Here is a 15,311-nt window from a genome sequence, read left to right as displayed (position 1 = left end):
ACGGCAGTTTGCCACGTCCTCTCCGCCATCGTGAAGGCTATCGCGCCTCAGCCTCCGTCCGCTACTCGGACGAGTGGGCGCCCGTCCTTGTTTTACATATTTCCCCTATTACTGTGACGAATTCACCCGAAAGAGTACTCAACGCACACCATAGGGCCGCCGGGACTGTGGGGTGGGACCTGTTAACAGTAGAAACCGGGTCAGCCAGAGACTCCAGAGTCGGCTCCCTGGAGAATGATTTAACTTGAGTCTGGGCGGATTCCGACTTCTTTCCCGAGCCCTCTGACGTCACGGGGCGTTATGTGCTGTGCCGGTGCTGGAACGGAACTACATTTCCCAGCTTGCACCGCGGTCTGCCTCTCGTGGAGTGAGAGGCATGCTGCGATTTGTAGTCTTAGAAGTGGGAAGTTCAGTCTTTGAGTTGCAGAGTGTGGAGGCGCACGCGCAGGTCCCTGGCGGGTATTTCTTTACTGTAAGCTGTCTTCTAATTTAGAAGTCTATACTTTGACCTCTTAATTGTTTATGGAGGCTACACCCTAGCTCCCAGCTGTGAAACAGTGTCCTTTTTGCAACTCCTTCCCTTTGCACCTAAGGGCTAAAACCTCAGTGTTTTGTGACTGAACGGAGCACTTCCTACAAAAGAGAGGACGTTCTGGAATTTTAAACAAGCACTAAATTTCTTTGTAATCTGCTCTGCCCCCACCCCCACCCCAGTACCCTTGAACAGATCATTAGCTAATTTAACGAACGAAGGAAGGCAAGATTTGGTCCCTGTGGCTGAGGTTGAGTTTGGGGTTGAAAATAGAAAACAAGGTGTGGTGAGTCAGGGTTGTAATTTATACTTGTGGGCCTATAGCACATAAAATGACTCTGTCTACATACACACACGCGCGAGCGCGCGTCCTATCTAGGTGGTGACATTTAAAAACTGAAACTGGAAAAAATAACTCAGCAGTTAAGAGCACTGGCTGTTCTTCCAGAGGACCTGGGTTCAATTCTCAGCACCCACATGGCAGCTCACGACTGTCTGTAACTCCAGTTCCAGGGAACCCAAAACCTGACAATCTTTACACAGACACACATGCAAGCCAAACATCAATGCACATAAAATAAAAATAAATCATTAGGGCTGGAGAGATGGCTCAGTGGTTAAGAGCACGGCCTGCTCTTCCAAAGGTCCTGAGTTTAATTTCCAACAACCACATAGTAGTTCACAACCACCTGTAATGAGATCTGGTGCCCTCTTCTGGCCTGCAGGCAAGCAGGCAGTCAGACCACTGTATACTTAATAAATAAATAAATCTTTGAAAAAAAATCCTTAAAAGTAAATAAATAAAAATAGATACATTCCTCTAAAAAGCGATTGAGAAAGAGGAGGAGGAGGCATTTGTAGAATTGCAGAGCTGGTTGGGTCCTGCCAAGGCCAGAGGTAACAAAGGCCTGAGCTAGGGCATTGTAAAGTAGGTGGTGTAGAAGCTGAATTGCTAAACTGCTAATGAGCTGACCGCTATTGCTTTGCTCTATGCTAGTAATTGACTCCCAGTACCAGGTCCTGGCCGTTTCCTCTGCCAGCTGCCTCCCTGTCCCTGTTTGCACATGATGACACATTACTGTGCTGTCCACTACAGTATGCTGGTTTCTCTGATGTGGATAATGAAGTAGGCAGAATTTCTACAGAAGATACAGAAACCACAGAAGGAACAGGTTTAGGTATTTTGTTTTATTTTGTTTCTTTTGGGGAAGAAGTTGGCACAGGGTTTCTTTATATAACAAGTCTGGCTGTCCTCGAACTCCCTTTATAGACCAGGCTGGCCTCAAATTCAGAGATCTGCCTGTCTCTGCTTCCCAAGTGCTGGGATTAGATGTGTGGCCACCACCTGCCTGAAGTAGCAGATTTCGAAGGGAGAGGAATGGAGAGCTGGAAGTGGAGCAATGGAGGGCAAAGAGTGAGCAGCTCGCACGGGAATGAAAATGGGGACATGAGTGCTTCCTAGGTCTGGGCCAGCGGAAGGTTATGAGGGAGAGGACAGCCAGAGGCATCTGGACCGGTCCTGATGAACCAGGCCATGAAAGGAGTGGGTGAGAGGAGCAAGGAAATGTTGTGTTGGGTGTTGGGTTCATGAGTGTCCGTAGGATGAATTTTAGCCTTCGCAGCCACGGGAGAGTCAGCCTATGGTGAGCTGACTGACAGTAGCTTTGCAAGGTTTTTTTTGTTTTGTTTTGTTTGTCGCACATTCAATTCACACCTTTAGCAAGTCTATTTCCAGATACCAAAACGTCTGATCTGAAACTCCTGCAAAGACACAAAGGCCAAAGCAGTTTCTAGCCACAGGACTTCTCAGTTTGCAGAGTTGCCCACAACCAAGTTTTGCATAGGCTTTGAAACTAACTGTAGGAAACTCAGGATAAGATTTACATACTTGAAACAGAAGGTACGGGTCACAAAAGGTAGCAGTCTCACAGGAGGCAGATCAAAGCCGACTCTGGAATCCAACCAGCTGCAGAGTTTTGCAGGAACTCTCGCTATGGATATGGGTGGGGAGAAGGTTTTTATTGTAGTTATGAGGGAGAGGACAGCCAGAGGCATCTCTGGAAGGGTCCAGGCTGAACCAAACCATGAAGGGAGGGGAGGAAGAGGAAGAGAAAGCGAGGAGGGAGGGTAAATGGACCAAGCTGACCTTGAGAGGAGCCAAGGAACAAGCAACCCAGAGTGTGCAAGGTCAAGAGAGTGCATGGTCAAAATGGCTGGGGTTGGGGGAGGGGAAGCCCAGCCCCTGGGCTGGAGTGGTGTAGGGTAGCGAGCAGATGAGGAGTGTCAGGAGAAGCTACAGGTACTGAGGAAGACTTACCCTGGGTTTCTGTGGGATCTGACAGCGACCTTAAAGCCTCATATGGACTGAGAAGCTCTGGACAGGAAAGTTGACTTGAAGATGACAAATATGGAAGCTTCCAGTCATGACAGCCACATACCAAACCCACTGATCTTACCGCTGTGAGACTCCAGGGGAACCCATCAGTAAACAGAATCTTCTATTCTATTCTATAAAACCCCAAGACCACATGCACACAGTCTCAGCTTAGGCAGAGAAACTGTGGCCCTTTGGTTGTTCTGATGAGAACAAACCCACTTTTGAAGATGCGTGTTCATTTATTTCCAAGTCACTTCTATCAATGTGGATTTAACAGATAGGATCAAAATGCATTGTAATTGTGCATCAAAATCTCAATACATAAAAATTATACTCCAATATAATAAATTTATGAATTAAAAATAGAGGAAGGTTTACAGTTCGAATAGATGGCCTCTCAGAAGGGTCAGGAATATGTGTGTCAGGACACCGAGGAGAAATCTGAGTCTGGGGCACATACTGCATCATGAATTTTCAATCCCCACTGGTCCTTTCTCCTCAGCATCCAAATGTGCAGGGTCTTCCCTCACTTAACAAGCCATCTCCTGGCCCTCTCCCAGCTGTGGTACCACTTCCCTGTTCCCCTTCGTACTAAAACTACTGTAAAGAATTCCCCATATTTTCAACTTCCCTTCCAATTCTTCCTTAAACCAAACAGGTTTCTTTGCTGTCACACCCACAAAAAAAAAATAAAAACAAACATTATCAAAAGACAAAATTCAACCAGGTATGATAGCAAACCCCTGGTATCCCATCAGAAGTGAGAGGATTGCCCCAAGTTCAAGTCCTTAGATGACTTGATGTTCAACATAACAATTTCTAAAACTGGACGTGGTAAGGGCAGGGGAATGCTTGTACTGGCTTTGGAGTGTGACTCTCTCCTTCTCTAAATCCAAGCATGTTTTAAAAAAAATTCAGAGTCTCTGTCTCATAACAGAAGAGCCACCTGACTGGTAGTGATTACAATAGGCACTGGATTTTTAAATTTTCCTGGGAAATTGTTGGGTCCAGGGAGGTTGTGCAAAGATGAGAACACCACCAAGTCTAATAAACCAGAAGCAAACTTTATTCCAGAGACCAGATTCTAGGAAAACCAGAAGCAAACTTAAAAATAAAAAATAAAAATTAAAAAAACACTCAAGGTCCAAATCAGGAGCAGAAGGAGAGAGAGCACGAGCAAGGAACTCAGGACCGCGAGGGTGCACCCACACACTGAGACAATGGGGATGTTCTATCGGGAACTCACCAAGGCCAGCTGGCCTGGGTCTGAAAAAGCCTGGGATAAAACCGGACTCGCTGAACATAGCGGACAATGAGGACTACTGAGAACTCAAGAACAATGGCAGTGGGTTTTTGATCCTACTGCATGTACTGGCTTTGTGGGAGCCTAGGCAGTTTGGATGCTCACCTTACTAGACCTGGGTGGAGATGGGAGGTCCTTGGACTTCCCACAGGGCAGGGAACCCTGATTGCTCTTCGGGCTGACGAGGGAGAGGGACTTGATTGGGGGAGGGGGAGGGAAATGGGAGGCAGCAGCGGGGAAGAGACAGAAATCTTTAATAAATAAATAAATAAAAAAACACCACTGGGTACAGAAGCTTATAAGCTAGCTGAGACCACAGCCAGAGATGGTGTTTGTTAGGCTGTGGCCAAAGGCCAGTTTCTGAACTCATCTTTTATAGTTAGAGCACCAAGCATTAGGTCTGAACAAAGGAATTTTTATGATCTTACCCTGACCCATGGGTCAATCAACGAGACCCTAAGGAGGGGAGTGAGTTCTAACATCAATGAGTAACTAGGCAGCTATCATGAAATATGTTTTAGAGTAGATTACAGTGAAGGTCACTAATTGCAAGAAAACAGATGTCTTTAGCAATTAGTCAGAAAAGGGACTGCTAGTAATACTAGAAGGTTAATAAATTAGAATTAACTGGTTCTTAGGTTGAGAACTTAGAAGATAGCAGAAAGTTCTTCACACTATTTCAAGGTAAAACTCAGATACAGACTGCCATACTTTACAACCTCTATTATCAGAGCTCATTAGTCAAATCCGTGTTTCTTCCTTGTCCACTGTCTCTCCTGGTACCTCCAGGCAGTATAAACCTCTATGCCTCCCCTTTAATGGTACCAGTTTTCCATAACAGAAACAGTGCCTAACCCAGAGGTCACGTATCTCTGTATCCTAAAGGTTAACTCAGCTCACATCTGTCGTTTATCAGGGATGGCCAGGACACCACTCTCAATTTGCAGGGAGAAGCTCTGGCCTTGTAAATAAAACAAAAAAATTGTAAAATGGGATGACCTAAGCTGATGCAGGCTTCCCAAACATCTGAGAAAATAGCTCACTGTGAATGACTGATCCTTGATCTGCTGAGAAAGCTGCTGACAGTCTGCTCTCATTCTCCTAGACTTATAACTTTATATTTCTTTATTTCTACATTCTTATTTTTGGAATCTACATTTTTATTTTCTTATTCTTGGACTTTTCAGAAATCCCTCAGCCCCACTTTTGCTACTATAAAAACCTAACACCAACTGAGCTCGGGGCTCTTCAACCCCTCCAATATGTTGGACACATGTAGAATCTGAGTTTGCAAACTTGTGTAAGAATAAATGCTCATTCTCTCCCCACTTCTCCCCTTCCCCCTTTTGTCTCTCTCCCCCCCCTCTCTCTCTCTGCCTCTCTGCTCTTCTCCCCATCTCCATTTCCCCTCCATAACCCACTAAATAAATATACAACCTCAAAAAAAAAAGGCTCTTTGATTTTACATAAAGGACTTGATCTCCTAGTTGGTTTTGGGGGGACTCCGTGATCTGGGCAAAACAATACTGCTGCTGGTGGATCTAGGAAAACAGTGCGCAGCCACCAATGCATTTAACTATGTAGAGACATCAGCTACTTTCTAGGAGTATGTTTGAATGATTACAGGAGGTATTAACTAACCACTTATTCTGTGTCCCAGTGGGGCAGACTAAAACCCAAAATGGAAAGCTTTATTTTAAATTTCATTGACTGGGGGCTGGAGAGATGGCTCAGTGGTTAAGAGCATAGCCTGTTCTTCCAAAGGTCCTGAGTTCAATTCCCAGCAACCACATGGTGGCTCACAACCATCTGTAAAGAGGTCTGGTGCCCTCTTCTGGCCGGCAGACATGCACACAGACAGAATATTGTATGCATAAAATATTGTATGTATAAATAAATTTAAAAAAAAATAAATTTCATTGACCTTCAGAGCACTGAGTGTTGTGGGAATTTGATCCATTCTGGGCAATGACATTTGATAGTTGGGGTTGTAATGGTAAAATTAAAAACACTGCAGGTCCCCAAGTGGTGACAGTGGGCCATGTGGTGGCAGGCAACGGGGACCAGAGAGCAGCCAGTCCCAGGCCAGGATGGCTGCAGGTCCCTGAGCAGTGGCTGATCCCAGGCAGGGAGACATGCGGCGTAGGCATGCAAGAGACAGAAACATGGATAGGCATGCCATGCAGAGTGAGGTTGTATATTTATTAAGTGGGTTATGGAAGGGAAGGGGGAGAAGAAGAAGAACAGAGAGAGAAGGGCAGAGAGAGAAAAGGGGGAAGGGGAGAATGGAAAAAGGCTGCGTCTTTGAGAGGAAAATGGAAAAGAGAAGGAACTCGGGCTGGAAGCTGAAGATCAGCCTATCTGGGGGAGGGGGAGGAGTGGGCATGGATTGTCTTTTAAGAGACAGAACAGATTATTAGAGAGGTGACTAGCCCTATGGGTGTAGTTTTTTTTTTGATACGTGATGGCATAAGAACTGAAGTGGGGTCTCTCTGTCTCTGACTTGGAAGGCGTTTGATACACAGTTTGGTAACATGCTTTTCTTATTTTTTTCTGGTGGGCAAACAGGCAACAATGTTGCTTTTTCCTATACTTGTGAGTATGAAATTCCCATTTTATCCCTTAATAAGTCTTTTTTTTCCAGACATCCGTGGATTTCTCACTTTACCAGGTGTCCATGTGATCTGACCCCAAATGGCCCTGCTGGGAACTACTGCCCCGTGTTTAATAAATGCACTCTCGGGTGGACTGAGACAGCAGGCAGGGAGAAAAGCTCTTCCCTGGGGGAGGGGTCAGTGCTTGGCAGGCTGGGAGTTGGAGTCTGGGGCAACTCCCAGGTCAGGGGCTTCCAATCATCCCAGACTTCTTGGATATAAGGGTGTAAGAGGGTTGGGGTGATGCTCCCAACTTAATATTACAGAATGGAAACCAAGATATGTGTTACCTTGGGTAAGTGGTTTTGCTTTTATTTTCACAAGAAAAGAAAAACTATGGATACCATCAAAATTAACACTCTATTTGACCAGGAGAGGTGTCTTTAATAAGAAGTGATAGTTCATCAACCAATGTGACAATTCTACATGTCAGAAAGAAAAGTTACCAAATAAGGATGGAGACAGGGTTCTGCTCTCTCTCTCTGTACAGGAAAACAGAAATACCCATCTTCAAGAAGTCAAAAAACCCGAGACATCTAGGCGTCTAAAGTAAAAAGGAAAACTATCCAAAAAAATTACCAAGAAAAAAAAATCTGACCTGGTGATACCAATTCTCTACAGGGTAAAATCTCACCACTTAAAGATTAATATTTCTTTTTTCTTTTTTGTTTTTGTTTGTTTGTTTATTTTTCGAAACAAGGTTTCCCTGTAGATATAGAGCCAGTCCTGGAACTTGCTCTGTAGACCAGGCTGACCTCGAACTCACAGAGATCCTCCTGCCCCTGCCTTCTGAGTGCTGACATTGAAAGTGCGTGCCACCATTGCTTAGCAAGATTAATATTTATTAATCTCTCAAAAAAGTAAAGTCCCAACTAATTAAACTTTAAAGCTGGCTTTGGAGTGTGACTCTCTCCTTCTCTAAATCCAAGCATGTTTTAAAAAAAATTCAGAGTCTCTGTCTCATAACAGAAGAGCCACCTGACTGGTAGTAGTTACAATAGGCACTGGATTTTTAAATTTTCCTGGGGAGGTCTATTTCTAGCAGTTGTAAGGCAGGTCCTAGATCAGTACCTGAAATACCTGAGACTTAGAATTACTAACAAATTTAGTTAATTACTTAAAAGCAGCACATTCCCGTATGGAGGTTCGAGTTGGTCAGAATATCAAGAAACCCAGAGCTTGCAGGCAGTTGTGAGCTGTGAGGTTACTGGCCTAAGCTCAGGCCAGGCATTCGTGGATCTGAACTTAGAATGCAAGCCTGTGTTCCAGGTGCATGATTAGAGCCACTGCTCCCGTAGTCAGGCTCGGCCTGATCAGAGCAGGCCTGGCAGAAGCGGAAAGCAGTGGGCGGCTGTAGCTGGCTGAACCAAGCCAAGTGGACACGGGCTGGCGGTGGACCAGCCCGAGCCAAACCTTGTAGAACTGCCGAGAGCAGTAGTTCAGCTGTGCAAAGTCCGTGGGGCCTGGGCGGGGCCCAGCAGTGGTGTGGATTCAGACCACGTTGGCGCCAATTTGTTGGCATATAAAAGAGTTCCACAAACGTCTGGAAGGAAGTATAACAAAGGTTTACTATTTGAGGATAAACTCACAGAAAAGGTAGCTAGCCATCTGCCATCCTCGGCATGTGCTGGAAACTGGACAGGAATCCAGCAGCCAAGAGGCATGGCATGCTTTTCATCTGCATTTATAATGCACGAGACCATGCCCAAAGTAGGCCGGTATCTTAAAAGTTATTGGTTGAAGGAGTTCCCACAGCATGGTTTAGAATGGATTGGAGTGTAAAGACCCTGGGGCAGGAACCCTTGGTTAGAAACTGAAGCAACACTGGGTCCCATGAGCCATCCCTTACAGCTTCTCTAGGCCTTTGGTGTCCTGAGATTTTCTCAAGCTCAGTTTCCCACATATCCAGGAAGGCAGCAGAGCCCCCCCCCCCCGCCCCCAGAAGCCCAGCAGTCAAGCCGGATCTATGGTTCCCAGTTCCTGTCTGCCTTGTCTTCTCTCCAGCTTGGGGCCCCAAATCTCCACGGCAACCCTTAGATGCAATTCTGATCCAAAGGAAGAAGACTTAGAAGGGGGAGTCCAAAACATAGTGAGGACCTGAGGAGCTGGCCTCCCTGCTCATTGTGCCCTGTGCACTTCCAGGAGCAGCCAGGCCCTGCACCCAAGTTTCCCCAAAGACCCCCAAGGGGATTCCAAGGTCTTCCCCTGCTGGGTACAGAGCAAGGATGACTTTTCTTTGGCAGCTTCCCCAAAGGCTGTTCCTTCTGGGGACAACTGCTCTGGCTGTGTCTGCTCTGGGGACAGGTGAGTGGAAGAGCCTGGAAGGGGCACACCCGAAACTCTTATTCCCAGGTTTTCCTCAGCCAGCACTCACTCTGGTAGGCAGTCTCTTGATAAGGGAGGCTGGGTCTTGCTTAGTATCCTCAAGCCTATTTCAGTCCCTCTGAAGCTTCTAGAAGGATCCAGAGGCAGGGGTCTATGGATGGGCAGGTAGCCCTTGGGTCTGGGGCTGTGGATGAGACAGTGTGCACTGGGCATTCCTGCATCCTAGCCCCGATGTCACTGCTTCCGCTCCGCTGTGTCTCCTTCAGTCAAGGGGCCAGGGGTGCAGTTCAGTGACAGCCAGGAATGTTACACAGAGAAACCCTGTCTCGGAAAACAAACAAACAAAAAGACGAATAAGGCCCCGGGGTTTCATTCCCATACCACATAAAAAAATTTAGAGCTGGGCAGGGGTGGTGCACACCTTTAATTCCAACACTCTGGTGGCAGGCACAACTCTGTGAGTTCAAGGTCAGCCTGGTCTGCAAAGCGAGTTGCAGGACAGTCAAAGCTAGACAGAGAAATCCTGTCTCAAAAAACTTTGGGGGGGGGGGGGAGAGACAGAGAGAGAAAGAATAGCCATGTGTGATTCCAGAGACCAGTACTTGAGCAGCCAAAGCATGTCATCCTTGCAAGAAGGTTGCTCTAAATAACTTTCTCAGTCAACTTTTAGAAGCTGGAAGGAAAAAGAGCTTCCCAGCTCTTTTCAGGCTGTCATTTATTGATTGATTGATTGAGATTGATTGATTTTTACAATACTAGATGTTGAACTAGAGCCTCCCAGGGATTAGGCACGTGCTCGCTCTACCTCTGAGCTACATCCCCAGCCCACTGCTTTCAGTGTTTAGGGCAGAGATACACTAAATTACCCAGGCTGCCCTTGAACACCCTCTATAGCTCAGCAGGCCGCGGCTTTCATCCTCCTAGCTGGTGTTACAGGAACTGCTGCACAGCACCCTGCTACTCCCGCACAAATGGCTGAGGTGCCTATTTAACACATCATAGCAGATTTGGCTCTCAGGCTCTCCCTGTATCCCTCAGTCCCTACCTGTAACAGGGCCCTCCCGGCTGACACACTCCACCTCTACCCTGAACTCTCCAGCCCAGGAGGCTGGGCTACTCTTCCCTATGTAATCCAACCATTTTGGTTACCCATTTTCTTTATATTTTGGGCCTCCTGGCTGCTGCACCTGGCTCCCCTCTCACCCCTCTCACTTCCCTTCCTCCCTTGCCTCACTTGGCCTGGCTCAGTCTAGACTTGTCCACTCTGGATTCTCCCAAAGGTCCCTGCCTCTGGCTATGCCCTCCCATATGGCTACAATAACCTGTCTCCTCCACCATCCCTAGGAGCAGTCAGCCGTCATATCCTTTCTTTTTTTTCTTTTTTCTTTTTTTTTCTTTTTTCTTTTTTCTTTTTTTTTGGACAGGGTCTGAATTTGTAGCCCATGCTAGCCTTAACCCACCGTTACGAAGAATCCTGTACTCCAAGAATACTGGTTTTACAGGCAAATACCCACTACCCTAGGGGCTGAAGTCCAAAGCTTTTGAATAAGGAGCTGTGTGGCTTAGAATTACCATAAAGTGCTCACCAAAATTCATCCCTGTTTTGCCAACAAGGTTCATAGAGGATGTGCGAGATGCTGGGATCAAGCATGGAGGGCGGGTCGGGGACAGCGTGATTATACCACAAGATCCCTGCTCTCTCCCCCTCAGCGGACCTGACAGACATGTGTGGACAGACATGGCAAGGGGATGCGCTGCAGCTGCGCTCGCACTCGGCTTCTCGCAAGTTCTACTTTGTGACTCCGAACACCGACTGCATGCTGTGGCTGCATGCCGCGACCCCTGAAGACAGGATGCGCTTCCAGTTCCGCTTCTTCCTGGTCTACAGCTTGTCCTCTGCCACCCGGATCACCGCAGCTACCGTGCCCACCAAGGCCACCCGGGCCCCCAATGCTTCCTCGCCCGACCCATGCGCACCAGGCTCCTACCTGCAGTTCTATGACGGCCCGCAGGGGGCGCCCCGAGCCCTTGGACCCCCGACCTGCGGCCTGACCATCCCCGCCCCTCTCACGTCCTCGGGACCCTGGCTTGGTCTGCGCTTGGTCACGAGGGGCCGCCAGCCCCGTGTGGATTTCTTGGGCGAGGTGACCTCTTTCCGCCTGGGTGGGTTGGGTTTGATGGCCAGGGTGAGGTGAGGAGAGTCAGAGTAGAAGATGAGATGCTCAGACGGCGGGAAGGGAGGAATGGGGTCCCAGCTGGGGAAGAGTGCGTGTCATGGAACCAGTGAGGGACGAGAGAGATCTACCAGTCCTGCTTCCTTCTAGCCCTGACACACACTTCTGGATACACTTGGAAGCACACTCACATAGGATACCAGTTTCACGCTCAAACCATACCCATATTGCACTCACAATTAAATACACACACACACACTCATCTTTTTTTTTAAATTTATTTTGGTTCTTCAAGACAGGGTTTCTCTGTGTAGCTTTGGCTGTTCTGGTTCTTTACTTTTTTTTTTCTTTGGTTTTTGGTTTTTCGAGACAGGGTTTCTCTGTGGTTTTGGAGCCTATCCTAGAACTAGCTCTTGTAGACCAGGCTGATCTCGAATTCACAGAGATCCGCCTGCCTCTGCCTCCCGAGTGCTGGGATTAAAGGCGTGGGCCACCACCGCCAGGCCTGGCTGTTCTGGTTCTTGCTCTGCAGACCAAGCTGGCCTTGAACTCACAGAGATCTGCTTGACTCTTGAGGCTGGGATTAAGGGAGCCCAATTTGTCTTTGACCTAGAGATCTTTCTGTCTGTGCTCCTGAGGTCTGGGTTCACAAGCCTTCTTCAACATTATGACATTATGCCTGGCTCAAACCTAGGTTTTTCTTGTTTTGAGACAGGGTTTCTCTGTGTAGCTTTGAAACTTGCCCTTTAACTCGCTCTGTAGACCAGGCTGGATCTGCCAGCCCCTGCCTCCCAAGTGCTGGGATTAAAGACATGTGCCACCACTGCCGGCTTTTTTTTTTTAAATAAATAAATCTTTAAGAAATAGTAAATTAAAGAGTCTGGGATGTGGCTTGTCCAGCTCAAAGAAGGCCCTGTGTTTGATCTCCAGCATCGCATAAATCAGGCATGGTGGTGCACCCTGTAAACACAGCAGTTGGAAGGTAGAGGCGATAGGACCAGAAGCCAAAGGTCATCATCAGCTGCATAGCAAGTTCAAGAACAGTCTAGGCTACCTAGTTATGAATTCAGTAGGTGTTAACCATCACACCACCACCACCACCACCATCAACTATCAGCACCACTACCACTATCACTGTGTTCATTGCCACCAGGATTGTACTGCTGTCTCCCCAGGAAACACCTTTCTCGTATGTACTGACAGCAGCCCTGTCCTGCCCCCACCCCAAGCAGTTCTGCCACTGTTGTAGGAGCTGGTTTAGGATCCTTACTCCCAGCTCCCCTTTTCTACCCCAGGGTTTTGCGGCACCTACTTCCGCTGTCGGAATAGTAGGTGTGTGCCCCGGAGCCTGCTGTGTGATGACAGGGACATGGACAACTGTGGTGACGGCAGTGACCAGGACACCCAACCCCCAGCCAGCTGCAGAGGTCAGTGACGAGGGTTGCTCGGACCCCACTGCATAGCAAAGCGGAGAGGCTTGTTGGCCCTACTACCCTTCTTCTGGATGGCAGGGCCTGCGTGGGGAGGTGGCATGGAGCAGGGAGGAGTGTGGCCACAATGGTAGTCAGGTTAGAGACCAAGGGGGTGAGAGCCAACGAAACAGGGAAGGGTCTAGTCCAGCTTATGACCTGAGACCTTGGGAACGAGGCTGTTCTTCACAGGACCCGAGGGAGGACCTGTCTCAGTTATTTATTTCAGTTAATTATTGCCAGCCATTCCAATGACATCTGGGATATGGCGGATGCTTGAGTAACAATAGCTAACTGATTAAAACAGCAAATTTCATGACACCTTGGTTTCCTCGTCAGAAGGGGATGGGGGTCGTGACGCCTAACCTAGCAGGCACCTCAACTGTGAGTACTGTCAGTTGAGTGTGTCACACAGAGCATGACTCTTGCTGCACAGAAGCTGCTCACCCAGGTTGGTCTGTCCCGTGTCTTGAGAAGCAGCTCTAATTATAAGCCTGCTGAGTAGGAGATCAGACCTCACCTCCAGCTGTGTGACCTTGGCCAGATGTTTTATCCCCTCTTTGTCCCTCATTTCCCTTATTCTAGGAATGCGTTGTAAGCAGTTTCTCTGCATCTCAGCAGATGCTCCCAAATAGCCGTTCAGAAGTTTATTAATTATACATGCTCAGCCGATAGCTTAGGCTTGTCTCCAGCCAGCTCTTTTTTTAAAAAAAATATTTATTTATTAAGTATACAATATTCTGTCTGTGTGTATGCCTGCAGGCCAGAAGAGGGCACCAGACCCCTCTACAGATGGTTGTGAACCACCATGTGGTTGTTGGGAATTGAACTCAGGACCTTTGGAAGAGCAGGCAATGCTCTTAACCTCTGAGCCATCTCTCCAGCCCCCTCCAGCCAGCTCTTACAACTTAAAATAACCCATTTCTAGTCATCTCTGTGCTGCCCCAAGGCACGTTTACCTCATCTCTGAACTTCCCTTGTGGCTTCTTCTGCATCTGGCTCATGACTCCCTGACTGAGCCCTTTCTTCTTCCCAGCATTCTCTCTGCCCCCCCAAATCCTGCCTAGCTATCGGCCCATCAACTTTTTATTAACAGCGAGAGCGACGGATCTTCACAGTGTACCGAAGGATTATTCCACGGCAGTGGGGATTGCAGAGCAGTCTCATGGGGCGTGACACCGCTGTGTCCTGTGAAGGGGCTCTCAGGGTGCTGTTACTCTCACAGGTCCTTCTCTGGTACCCACGCAGACCCTGAGAATGGAAGATGACAGTTCCAGGCCTCCGACTCTCCCCATGGCTCTTGGCTCTGCAGCGGAGAGGACCTCTCCAGCAAGCCTGGCACCCATCACACAAGAAGTGTTGGAAGGTAGCTGGCGTCTGGTGATGAACCTCTTACATTCTTCTACCAAGATCCTACTTGGCTCAGTTAGGACAACGCTTGCTGCACAGAGTGAGAACTTGACTTTAGATCCCACCGCCTGAGTATAAAACCAGGCTCAGCGGGGTGGATCTGTAACCCCAGCACTGAGAAAGCCAGTCTAGCCCAAAGGGCAAGCCTTGGGTTCAGTGGGAGAGACCTTGTCTCAGATGGCAAAGAAGACCTTGTCTCAGGTGGCAAAGAAGAGAGCGAGACAAGGAAGCCTCCTGGGTTGGAGAAATGGCTCAGAGGCTAAGAGTGCATGCTACTTTTGCAGAGAACCTGAGTTTGGTTGCCAGCACACAGCTGGGCAGCTCACAACTGCCTGTAACTCCAGCTCCAGGGGAACTGATGCCTCTGGCTTCCAAGGACACCTGCATGCATGTGCAAATGCCCCCCCCATAACTAAAAATAAACCTTAAAAAAAAGAGGCTTGCTGGGCATGGAGGACTATGCCTTTAATCCCAGCTTGGCCTCGAACTCACAGAGATCCACCTGCCTCTGCCTCCCGAGTGCTGGGATTAAAGGCGTGCGCCACCACCACCGGGCAAAATAAATAAACCCTAGAAAATTAAGGGGAAAAAAAGATAAAAAAAATAGAGGGCTGGCAAGGAGGCGTAAGCCTGGCAGGCTGACTTCAGTCTACAGACTCCACATAGTCGTCCCTGGACCCCCAAACCCTCACCCCACCATAATATTACTTGGGATACACATACACTCACACACACACACACACACACACACACACACACACACACACACACACGTCCCGTCTATGTGATGTCAGGACATTGGTCTCCAGGTGGAAGCTCACTGGACTCTCATTCCTCCCACAGGTGCTTGGATCCGGTGGGTGGCTCTGGCCTCCTCGATACTGTTGACCTCCACTGGCCTCCTCTGGTGGTGCTGCTGCTGCCCGGGTTGGCACCCAGGGGCTCACAGGCTCTGTCTCAGATGCTGCACATCCTGCGATGCTTGCCACCTGTGTCCTGGTCGGGTGGCTCCTGGGGATCTGTGGCTGAACTGGCCAGCTCTCCAGAGCCAGGGAGGCCGTCCTTAG

The 15,311-nt window shown here is 48.3% G+C and overlaps 1 protein-coding gene across 1 annotated transcript; it reads left to right on the top strand.

Moving 5' to 3' along the window:
• Positions 1–9,091: 9,091 nt before the first annotated feature.
• Positions 9,092–15,311, top strand: Ldlrad2 (low density lipoprotein receptor class A domain containing 2). Its single transcript, XM_075944625.1, has 5 exons — positions 9,092–9,170; positions 10,902–11,354; positions 12,661–12,792; positions 14,060–14,200; positions 15,088–15,311. Exons 1-5 carry the CDS (start codon positions 9,092–9,094, stop codon positions 15,309–15,311), a joined length of 1,029 nt encoding a protein of 342 aa, XP_075800740.1.

The sequence above is a fragment of the Microtus pennsylvanicus genome, chromosome 13 (genome assembly GCF_037038515.1).
Source record: "Microtus pennsylvanicus isolate mMicPen1 chromosome 13, mMicPen1.hap1, whole genome shotgun sequence".
Taxonomy (NCBI): domain Eukaryota; kingdom Metazoa; phylum Chordata; class Mammalia; order Rodentia; family Cricetidae; genus Microtus; species Microtus pennsylvanicus.
This window is presented reverse-complemented; position numbering and strand designations above follow the sequence as displayed.

What these genes read in the sequence shown, in the direction of transcription:
- Ldlrad2 (XM_075944625.1), top strand. Translation starts at nt 9,092, where the DNA reads ATGACTTTTCTTTGGCAGCTTCCCCAAAGGCTGTTCCTTCTGGGGACA. An exon ending in ACCCCCAGCCAGCTGCAGAG is followed by an intron (nt 12,793 to 14,059) that starts GTCAGTGACGAG and finishes TTACTCTCACAG; the next exon opens with GTCCTTCTCTGGTACCCACG. An exon ending in CACACAAGAAGTGTTGGAAG is followed by an intron (nt 14,201 to 15,087) that starts GTAGCTGGCGTC and finishes TTCCTCCCACAG; the next exon opens with GTGCTTGGATCCGGTGGGTG.